The sequence below is a fragment of the Ursus arctos genome, unplaced genomic scaffold (genome assembly GCF_023065955.2).
Source record: "Ursus arctos isolate Adak ecotype North America unplaced genomic scaffold, UrsArc2.0 scaffold_14, whole genome shotgun sequence".
NCBI lineage: Eukaryota > Metazoa > Chordata > Mammalia > Carnivora > Ursidae > Ursus > Ursus arctos.
The window spans coordinates 14616730-14628096 of NW_026622808.1; the positions used below are offsets into that span (position 1 = coordinate 14616730).

Here is an 11367-nt window from a genome sequence, read left to right on the forward strand (position 1 = left end):
AAAAAAAAAGAAAAGAAAAGAAACACACGCATGACACAAGCTTCCATGTTGAAAATATGATGACCAGAGGCTCACGGGGACCTAACCCTGTGTTCCCGCAGGAGCCGTGCTCCAGGATCCGCGAACTCCGTGTTCGCAGTGACTTCACGGGACAAAACTGCTGTCAGAACCGACAGAAACCGGCCACACTGATGCGTCAGGATGGGGCATCGTGTCTGCAGCGGACTCACAAGTGACCCGCATCTCTCTCTCACGCACGCACGCACGCACGATAATACACGTTCAGTAAAAAGATAACGTAATGTGGTGAAGTGTTAGCAGCTGGTGAATCTCGGCTCAGGGCTTAATGCTGCAGTATGCATGCAACTTTTTCTCCAGGCTTGAAAATGTTCAAAATAAGATGTTAAAAAAGAAAAGGTAGATACAAACACAGAAAACCACCTGGAATGATGGTTATCTCCTTGAGAAACAGAGAGGGCGAGACAGAAATCTTCCCTTCCTCCTGACCACAGGTCTGATTGTTGCTTTTTTAAAGGAAACATGTTATTACTTGTAGTTACAGACTTGCCTGCTGCAAGAACCAGGCAGATGAGTGGGACAGAATAGAAAGTCCAGAAATAGCCCAGCCACGTGCAGGAATCTGGTATGTGATAAAGGTGGCATCTCAAATCAGGGAGGAAAGCAGATCACCCAGAAAGTGGAGTTGGGACAACCCTGAGCCACCTGGAAAAACGTGGAACAGTAAACTCTTGACACCTTGTGCGAGGATAAATTCCAAATATAGCCAGGCTTTAAGTGCTTTTTTTTTTTTTAAGTGAAACTACAGAAGTACTAGAAAAACCATAATCTCAGAACAGGGAATGCTTTTCCACCTGTGACACCAAAGTGAGAAACCATAGAAGGAGAGACTGATAAATTTGACCACATAAACACAAAAATACCTGCCTGGCATGAATTATTCTTTTAAGAGAGATGGTAAAAGACTACTTACACTTGTGTCATAAATTAAAAACAAAAACAAAAACCTTTTACAATATATAAAGAGCTTCCACAAATCAATAAGAAAAAGACTGGGCCAAATGAATATGGGAACGATACAACTACCCAGTTCCCAGAAAATAAAGGGAGCTCTGAGATGTGAATTATTAAATGTGAGAACAGAGACGAGCAATGAAAAGGGGACTGGCCCAAGCACACCTCGGGGTCCTTCGTACACAAATCCCCAAACCGCACCCCACTTCCTTCAACCTTCAACGGAAACCCCACGCATCCAGAATAAAGGCCAAGAAATGTGTGCACGGTGCACGCGAGACAGAAAGCAACTGTGACAAAATGTTGGGGGTTCCTTTTTCCAACCAAAGCCAGAGGCTAGGTCCCCAAAATGCCTTCACACTGGCTCAAGCACATGGGGCCCCTCGGGCTGGACGCCAAGCCCCCCGGGGTGGCCTGGTGGAGGAGCGGGTGCAGGCCCCTGTGCTAATCCCCCACGTCAGTAATCCCCACACGTGGGCAGTCCGCTGCTTCCGGCCCTGCTGTCCAGGTGGCAGCGGCAGGCAATCCCCAGTGGGGTCTCAACCGGCCTCATCACGAGTGGGGACACGTGGCTTGGTCACAGCAGTAGGCAGTGCAAGCAGGAAGGCCTGGGAGCCCGAGACCCCCCGGAGCTTGGGCCTCCCTGGCTACAAATGACGTAACTGTCATCCAGAGAGCACTACCCCAGGGCCGCGGGCCTTCCCCTGTTCCTGTCCCCTGAGTCCTTGGGTCCCCGCTGCCCTCGCCTTGAGAGGGGCTGAGATGGGGAGTAGGAACTTCACCTGCTCAGAGGCACAGTGTTGGTGGCCAAGGCAGGGTCAGCCCCGGGTCAAGACCGAGGTCAAGATCCTGCCTGCCCCTCCTGCATCAGCATGAGCCTGCTGGAACTTGCTCCTTCCCGAGCCCTCCCCACCCTCCCAGACCAGCTCCAGGGCACAGGCCAATCCCTTCTGGGTTCCTCGGCTCCCTCACCCCCCTCCACCCCCACAGCCTCCATCCAGGCCCCCAGCACGGCTCAGCACAGTTCACCTGGCACCTGCCCCGGGAAGCTCCTTCCCCACCAACCGGCCAGAGTGCTGGTCCAGGGCCCCCCCAGAGCCCTGCATGACTGGCCCTGCCTGTTTCAAGGCCCCCAAAACACGGACTTTGTTTCCATGGATCAAATGAATCAAGCTCGTTCCTACTTCAGGGCCTTTGCACAGGCTAATCCCTCTGCCTGCAACACTCGACCCCCCCCCCCCCCCGTGGCTGCTTTTCTCACTTAGGCCACTCCTCCCTGACCACCCCAGCTGCAGCCGGTCTTGCACTGGCATCACCATGACACTCGTTTCTTCTCCTCTCTACGTGCTCACCACTGACCAGCACGCTCTCACTCAGGGGATGGCAAACATTTTCCGTAAAGCACAAGACCGTGAGTATTTCTGACTCTGCAGGCCATAAGGTCTACAAGCAAAAGTCACAGACAACATGTGAGCGGGTGGGTGTGGCTGTGTGCAAATAAAATTTTACTGATGAAAACTGGGGATGGATGGGACTTGGCCCCAGCAGCCAGGCTGCTGACCCCTGATCCTATCTGTTTACTTCTTCGCCATAAGAGCCGCGAGGAAGCCGCCCGGAACCCCCACTGGCCCACGGCAGGTGCTTGACCAGCGTTTAATGAGCACTGTCCGAGGACAAAGTACGAAGCACCCACATGTCCTCGTGCGCCCGGAGTCTGACAGCAGACCCTAGGTTGTGGCACATTCCGCACAGAAGCAGAGGACATGAGCCCTCTGGAACTCACCCATCCATCTGGGGAGGGACAATCCCAGTGCCCACACAGAGCTGGCTACTTGCCAGGGGCACTTCGCAGGGCTTACAAGTCTGTCCACTTGACTCAGCCCGATGAGAAAGGCACACTCATCACGCCCATCTCACAGATGGAGACACTGAGGTAGCTGTCGCCCTGGCTGGCAAGGATGCATCTGGGATGTGGTCTAGCTCCCAAGCCCTCTCCATGGAGGGGACTGAGCTGTCAGAGGTCAAAGCGTCACATCGTCAAGAAGCATCTAGGGCTGAATTCCAACTGGGAGATTTCTGCCTCCAAGGGACACAGCCGACGAGCAACAAGGGGTGAGGAACCACTGGCCCACAACTACCGAGGAGGCCTCTGCTGACAATGCCCCACCCGAGCCCCGTGGGCCCTGATGTTTTTCAAGAGCACCAGGCCTTTGCCTGGGCTGCGCCGTCTTCCTTTCTCTCCCTCAGGCCTCCCGCCAATGTTGGGGGAGGCCTCACTGGGAAAGAGATATTTGAGAAAAACTGAAAATAGCTAAGGAAGCAAACAACACAGATATGAAGGATGAACGTTCTAGACAGAGGGCACATGCGCAAAGGCCCTGGGGCAGGACCAGGCCTAGTATGTCAGAAGAACAGTGAAGGGGCCTATGTGGTGGAGCAGAGTAGGCGAGGGGGAGAGAGGGAGAAGGGGAGGGCAGGTCATGCAGAGCCTCATGGGTGGGTGCCCTGGAGGGCCGTGGGCAGAGGAGGGTGGGACCTAAGTCAATTTTTTATGGGAGCCTTCTGGAACGAGCTGTAGGGAGCATGGAAGAGACAGGGGACCAGGCCAGCAACAGACGACAGGGCTAGACCAGGTGGGGCAGAGAAGAGGGAAGAAGTAGGCAGACTCTGGGTCCATCTTGAAGATAAAACCAGCATAATCTACCACCAGATTATATGTGGGAGGGGGCTGGGGGGGCTGGGAGTGAAGCCAACTGTTCTGTGATATCATGCAAGCAGGAAGGACAGGAGGGAAATGGTTCAGAAAACCAGACCGCAGCTCAGGCCAAAAGCCCACAGGCAGATCACAGGTTGCAACAGTTGGCCCCGTGAACGTATCCAAGGCCCCAAAAGCCAGAGGAGAACCCCACCTGGCCCTTTCTGGACCAGTCCTCGGGAGCAAGGAGCAGGGCATTTAAAGTAACCAGATTCTAAACTCCAAGATACCATTTCACCTTCATCAGATTGGCTAAAATCAAGGAGGCTGGTAACATTTGGAGCTGGCAACACTGTGCTGAGGGCCTCTCTCGTTCCCTGTCAGACCTTTCTGGAAAGCCAGTGGGCATAAGATAACAATTTTCAATCTGCTCGCCACGGCCTAGCCATTCCAAAGCAGGGACTTTAACTGCTAGAAGTTAAAGCGCCACAGTGAGGGGCCCTGTTCAAGGCTGTCTACCACAGCATCGCTTGTTAACAGCAAAAGGTGGACTCCGGAAGCAGCCAGAATGGTCCTCAGCAGGACGGCTGAACCAGTAATGGCTGGTGCCTAAAACAGGCTGTCCCGAACGGTCCTCAAGCACATTCAACATGCTGCCCCATGCTAACTCAGGTAAGGCTCAGGGAGGCTCCTGGCCACCCCCAAGCAGGTATATGCATCATCCCATTTTACAGACGGGGCTACTGAGGCTCCGAAAAGTCAAGGCATTTGCCCTTCAAGGTCACACAGCAACTGAGTGGAACCCAGGCAGTATGACTGGGCATTGCCCCCTCTTAACCATGGCACCATATTCTCTCTCTGAGAAAGTAACTGATACCAACATGGGGAGAAGCAGCAGCAAGCCAAGTTATGGAATAACAGAGATCAACGGTTCTCACCTAGGGTGACTGTGTCTCCAGGGGACATTGGAGATGTCTGGGGACATTTATGGTCATCACAACTCAGGGGAGGTGCTCCTGGCACTGAATGGGCGGGGCCAGGGCCAGGCGCTACCTCCAAAACAAAGAATTTTCCAGCCCAAAACGTCAACAGTGCCGAGGCAGAGAACCCCTGGTGTGGCGTGGAACCATCTTGGCAAAAAATAAGCAGACATGTTTATGGATTTCTACATTTCTATGAGCAGTAGGAAAAGCCTGGACGGTTATTACCCAAACTTAGGATTGACATCAGGAGAAATGAGTTTGGAAGGGGGGCAGCAGCTCTTAATTTTAAAGTGACTGAAATAAACGATCTGCTGGGGGAGTCAGATTTCTGCGGATTTTGGTGACAGGCAGTCAGGGCTGGCCCCTTATCTTCCAGGTCCCCGTGCTTAGACCCAGCGACGGCTGGGGCCTGGGACCTTATCTGCCCCCATCTGGCTCACTGAGCCCCTAATAAAATAAATGTCTGCTATGCGGCTGTCTTGCGGTCACTGAGTCTTGGGCTGTTTCGTCTCTGACCAGCCCCAGTCGGAGGGCTGATGGTGGAGGTCAGGGGTCTGATAAAGGAGCGTGGCTGGGTTCCCGAACCATGTCTAGGGCTAGCCGGGCCAGGGCACCAGTCCCCAGCCAAGAACAAGGGCGAGGCAACCGGATGGTCAAAGGAAGCGGGTCATCTACCAAGCACTTCCAGATGGCAGTAGGGACAGAAGCAGTGGGAGCCTTCCAGAGCCTGGGGGGAAGCTCTCTGGCCCTGGTGCTCCCTCTCCAGACGTTTCGCCCAACCCCCCCCCCCAGCCACACAGCATATCCCGGCTGCCAAGGAAGCTTCAGGAGGCCTGGGGGAGAAGGAGGACGGATGCCGTGTGGGTGTCTGCAGGGCCTCTGCTAGCGAGGGCTGCCTGAGGAGAGCAGGGGCTCCTGCAGATCCGGAAACTTCTGTTTGGAAGCTTGAGAATGTGACCCAGAAGGAACCTTGGAGGAGAAGGGGCCATTCCTCTGGGCAGTGGGCCAGCTCTGCTGCTGCCCAGGGCACAGCCGGCAGGGAGCCAGTGGGGCTGGGCCGGGCCACCTCGCTCCACACACCTGATGTTCTAGACGGTGAGCAGTGCCCCTACACACCAACAACAGCCCTCCGGTGTCCAGGGGGCGCCTCTTTCTCCCCACCTGCGAGATGTCATGTCCTCAGCCCCCTCTTGTCATAAGGAGGTAAACTGAGGCCCAGAAAGGCAATGAATGGCCAGTGTACTAGAAACCGGGTCTGGTGACTCCCACGAAGAGAGATGAGATAGTCAGGACGCTGGCCCAGATGGCCTCAAAGACCCCCGACCCACCCACCCTGGCAGCTCCTGTCCTTCACCACCAGAAGACGTGCCCACAGGAGTGATCCCAGAAGCTGACCCCAGCGAGGCGGGCGGCCCAGAGCAGTACGTCCAGGAAGGGGGGGCCCATCTGGGACAGTGTCACCTCCCTGCCATGCCCACCGTGGAAGCATGGCCCCTCACCAGAAGGGGGGTGCTCCACCGTCCCACATACGGAAAGCAGCGCCCCCCCCCCGCCGCCAACAAGACTGGGTGGGATGCCGTCCCCAGACGCCCTCAGCCGGAGGCAGAGCGCCCACCCACCGCGTGGCCTCATCCCCCCTCCGCCCCGAGGTGAGGACCCGCGTTCCCCGCACGCCTCCAAAAGGGGCTGCTTGCCCCACGGCCTCCCAGAACCGGGCCCTGCCCGCTCCCGCTGAACCCCCGGGAAGGGCGGCGCCCCCGCGAGCCCCCCGCGCGGGGCGTCCCATCCCCCCATCCCGCGAGCGCCCCCGAGTGGAACGTTCTGGCCTCCCCGCGGCGGGTCCCGGCGCCCCTCCGGCGCTCGGGCGGCTCCACTGGGCCTCGGCGTGGGGAGGCCGGGCGGGCCCACTCGGGGAGCGGCGAGGGAGGGAGGTCCGGCACTGTTACCTGCCGCCGCCCCGCTCTCCGCGGCCCAGGCCGCCTCCGAGGTCACGGCCCCCGCCTCGGCGCTCTCCGCCTCGTCCGGCACCTCCAGCTCCATGGCCGCGCGCGCGGACCGGCCGGCGGGCCGGCGGCCGGAGGCTGCACCCGAGCTGCGGCCGCCGCCGCCGCCGCCGAACAACAACCGCCGCCGGCTGGAGGGCGGAGGGAGGGGGCCGGGCCCGGGGAGCGGGGGGGCGGGCCTGGGGGCGGGGCCAGCGTGCGCCAGCGCGCAGCGCGCGCGCGCCGCCGGCCGGGGCTCGGGGGTGGGCCTGCGTGCGTCCCCGCGTCTCGAGCGCCCCCACGCGCCCAGGGGGTGGGAGGGCGGCGTCATGCGCGCCGTCTAATCTTATTGCTAGAATATTGTCTCACGTCATAAACGCAAGCTGTCTACAATTAATCAACTACTTAACATCATATTGCAGATGACACTTACTTATGGTATATGCTTTGTCATAAGTAGTAGTTATAATGACGTAATAAGTGATGTAATAAGTCAAAATAAATTTGATTTGTACTAATAAGCACAGTGTATAAATTATGTGGTATTAAGATACAGGCATACTAATGTCGTTGCGGGACAAAAGTATGATATTATTATAATAGAGATAATGTTGATGTATAATGTGCAAGCAATGTGCAAGCGTCATATATAATATATAACACTACGTATAATATAATGGTAAGTAAGTTACAAGTAACAATGTAACCAAAATGTCAGCCTAGATGCTAAAGCCTCTGCAAGCAATCTCTCCAAAAGTCAGGGATCTAATTCTTGTTTCCTTTTTTTTTTTTTTTTTACTACAAATACTTTCCCAATACCTAATATAGAACATAACACCTAGAAGAAAATAAATATTTGGTAGTATTGATCAACCAGATGGGGACTATTCTCATTTCCATTTTACACACAAAGAAAACAGGAACTCAGAACGTTGAAGCCACTTGCTGGAAATCACAAAGAATCATGCTGCAAATCAGTGAATTTACGTCCTGTGTTAAGAATAATTGTGTTCAGCGGCGCCTGGGTGGCTCAGTTGTTGAGCATCTGCCTTTGGCTCAGGGCATGATCCCGGCATTATGGGATCGAGCCCCACATCAGGCTCCTCCACCGGGAGCCTGCTTCTTCCTCTTCCACTCCCCCTGCTTGTGTTCCCTCTCTTGCTGGCTGTCTCTCCCTCTGCCAAGTAAATAAATAAAATATTTTTTTTAAAAAGAATAATTGTGTTCATGGGGCACCTGGGTGCCTCAGTTGGTTAAGCATCTGCCTTCGGCTCAGGTCGTGATCTCAGGGTCCTGGGATCAAGCCCCGCATCGGGCTCCCTGCTCAGCGGGGAGCCTGCTTCTCCTTCTCCCTCTGCCTGCTGCTCTGCCTGCTTGTGTGCTCTCTCTCTCTCTCTGTGAAAGAAATAAAACCTTTAAAAAAATAATTGTGTTCATATTGTCATTAAAGTTGAATGGTGAACTTATTAATGGTATGGATAAGTGATTACTAACTCTGAGGTCATGATTCAGGGGGTAATAAATGTTGGTATTACTAGTTTTGTTCATGACTAACAATTTCTGCTGGGGGGCGAGTGGGGGAGTCTGGGTACCCACGTGGTGAGGGACAGACCTACGGTGTTTTCACCCAGGCCTGTCTGACTCTGGAGACACGGCCCCTCATCACTGTCTGCGGTGCTTGCCAATGGGGTGATGGGGAATCAGGAAGATGGAGCAGGTCACAGTCACACCCAGAGGTTAGAAAGATATTTCTGAAATGTTTTCCATCAAAACAAGGAGACAAATCAAGAAAAGGAAGGGTTGGGGAACAGGACTCAGGATGTGGCAAAAGGAATCCCCAGCTTAGCTGTGCCCTGTCAGAAGAGAGCCAACGCAAGGTGGAGTCCAAAGACTTAAGGGAATCATAGGATGAAGGATAAACAGAGTGCAGTCCATCCACACACTGGAACACGATCCAGACTTAGAAAGGAGGGGACTCTGACACCTGCCACGACGTGGAGGGACCCTGAGGGCACTGTGCTCAGCGAGAGGAGACAGGCACAGAAGGACACATCCCGCAGGACCCCACTCCCAGGAGGTCCCCAGAGGAGTCCCGTCCACACAGACAGAGAGGAGATGGTGGGAGCCAGGGCTGGGGCAGGGGGTGGGGAGTCCGTGCTTCCTGGGGACAGAGTCTCCGTGTGGGGAGACGGAACGTTCTGGAGACGGAGTGTGGGGGTGGCTGCAGGACAGTGTGAGTGTGTTTCACACCACTGAGCTGTGTACTCAGAAATGGTGAGAGTAGTAAATTGTACGTTGTATGCATTTTACCATCATTTAAAACAACAATAGCAAAAAGCCTCCCAGAAGAGCCCTTTGGACACATGCCATGGATAGATCCCCTGAATCATCTTGAATCGGTTTTGGTTTTTTTTTAAGATTTCATTTTTTTTTTAAAGATTTAATTTATTTATTTGACAGAGAGAGAGACAGCCAGCGAGAGAGGGAACACAAGCAGGGGGAGTGGGAGAGGAAGAAGCAGGCTCATAGCAGAGGAGCCTGATGTGGGGCTCGATCCCATAACGCCGGGATCACGCCCTGAGCCGAAGGCAAACGCTTAACCGCTGTGCCACCCAGGCGCCCCAAGATTTCATTTTTTAAAGTAATTGCTACACCCAATATGGGGCTTGAACTCACAACCCCAAGATCAGAGTCGCACGCTCCACTGACTGAGCCAGCCATGTGCCCCTCATTTTAAATCCGTTGTGGAAGATTAGAGGGATGGTTCTCAAAGCGTGGTCCTTGGACTAACAGTCGCAGCTCCGCCTAGGAGCTTGTTAGAAATGCAGATTCTCGGGCCCCCTCAGCCTTCCTGTCTCAAACACTCCATGGGCGAGACCTATAACCTGGGTTTCAAGGAATACCCCCCTTCCTACTCCAGGCAATTCAGATGCCTGAATTTGACAACCACTGACTCCAACAGAAGGGCTGGGGGCTGGGCCAATGATAAGGATCATGAAAATGGCCAAATTAAAAAAAAAAAAATCAACTTTCAGGTTGATTCGGAATGTCTCCTGGAGGGAAGTCAATACTAAAACTGAAAAAAAAAAAAGTGGCAAAACAGGTCTTACTTAGATATGCGGAAGTGAATGTCAAAATAATCAGTTAAAAGATGCCAAAGAGGGGGTGCCTCTGAGAAGGGAGAAATTGCGGGGTGGCAATGGCATTGGTGGTTTTAGCAAACCTAAACGACAATTTGACCCTTTAGAGTGCGTGCATTATTGGGAAAAACAACCCCAAACTGGTGTTGCGGGAGACAGGAGAGGTTGGGCAGGGAAAGGAGAGGGGGCGCGGGGATCTGGTAGGGGTCGCAGGGTGGTGTCACAGCTTCTGAACCTCCTACTTCATCCTCTTGTGTTCCTGCTCCTGGGTTCCCATTCTGCAGGCTGGGAAACAGGCTCCCTGGCTTGGCGGGGTTACCTGGTTTCTGGCGCCCCCTGGTGGCTGCTACCATCAGAGCCAGGTGATGCTGGCAGGGACTCCTGTGTCCCTCCATCCCCCTCCCCATAATTCATCCATTCATACATTCATTCATCCATTCGTTCATGCCACAAATATTTATTGAGCACCTACTGTGTACCAGGTACTGTTCCAGGCCACAGGGACACAGGAATGAGCAAGACAAAATCCCTAACCTCAATGAGCAACATTCTAGAAAAGACAGATAAACAGGCACAAGACACAAGGTAGTTTCAAGTGCTAATAAATACTTTGAAAATAACACATATGTGCTACAACTGTGACGGAACGTGATCGGTAAAGACGGGCTTCACAGATAACGCATCAGTATGCGTTCAGCACCTGCCCCCAAGTTGTCCGATAGAATGATCATGGAAGCCAATTTAAATTTAAAACTCTAAATGTCATTTTAAATTTCCTACTGACCACATTTTGAAGAGTGAAAAATCAACAGGTAAGATTAATTTTAACAATATATGTCACCTAACCCAAAACATTCGAAATACGATCATTTCAATGTGGAATCAATACGAAAAATAACGAGTTATTTTACATTCTTTTTTTTTTTTTTTTTTTTTTTGGCATTCTGAGCCTTCCAAATCCAATGTGTGTCTTTCACCTACCCACATCCTATTCTTTCTGACCTGGGGATGGATAGTGGCTAGAGGGTGTGTACCCAGCATGGTTCTATAAGCACTTTCCGGACATCCATTCACTTATTCAACTTCTGAAACAGTCCCAGAAAGTAGAGGCTGGTGTTTGTTGCCATTTTTCAGCTGAGGAAACTGCGGAGACTCAGTGACATGCCCAAAGCTGCCCGGCAGGAAAACGGTTGAACACCCCTAGCACAGGAACCCAAGCAGGTGAGTTGGTGGCCAAGGAGCAGAATTTTCGCTCAGTTCTGTCCGGTGGGAAGGAGCCAGTTCTGCGGTAATCTGTGGGACGGCACGCTTGCTGGAATGGCTTGTCTGTCCCAGATTCAAGGAGGGCAGTGAGAAGGGGAGCCACGAGGTGTTTGTTTTCCCCGAGGACCCGCCTGTATGTTCCAGTCCCCGCGCTGATGCCAGGGGCGCAGGGTCCGCGGTGTGAGCAGGGCAGTCACTTGGCATCCCTGGCCTCTGGGAGAGCAGGGGTTAAGGCCAGCTGCTCCCACGTGAGAGCACCTTGCGACAAAGCC

General features: G+C 53.6%; 1 protein-coding gene across 4 annotated transcripts in view; it reads right to left on the minus strand.

The window, feature by feature from the left end:
• Nucleotides 1-6816, minus strand: part of PIP5K1C (phosphatidylinositol-4-phosphate 5-kinase type 1 gamma) — a 52559-nt gene extending 45743 nt beyond the window's left edge. For all 4 annotated transcript variants that reach the window (XM_026481067.4, XM_026481066.4, XM_026481063.4 and 1 more), the window contains exon 1: nucleotides 6657-6816. In XM_026481067.4, the coding sequence (XP_026336852.2) occupies nucleotides 6657-6750 (94 nt within the window). In that variant the 5' untranslated portion in view covers nucleotides 6751-6816. The remainder of the gene's footprint in view (nucleotides 1-6656) is intronic.
• Between the last annotated feature and the right edge of the window lie 4551 nt (nucleotides 6817-11367).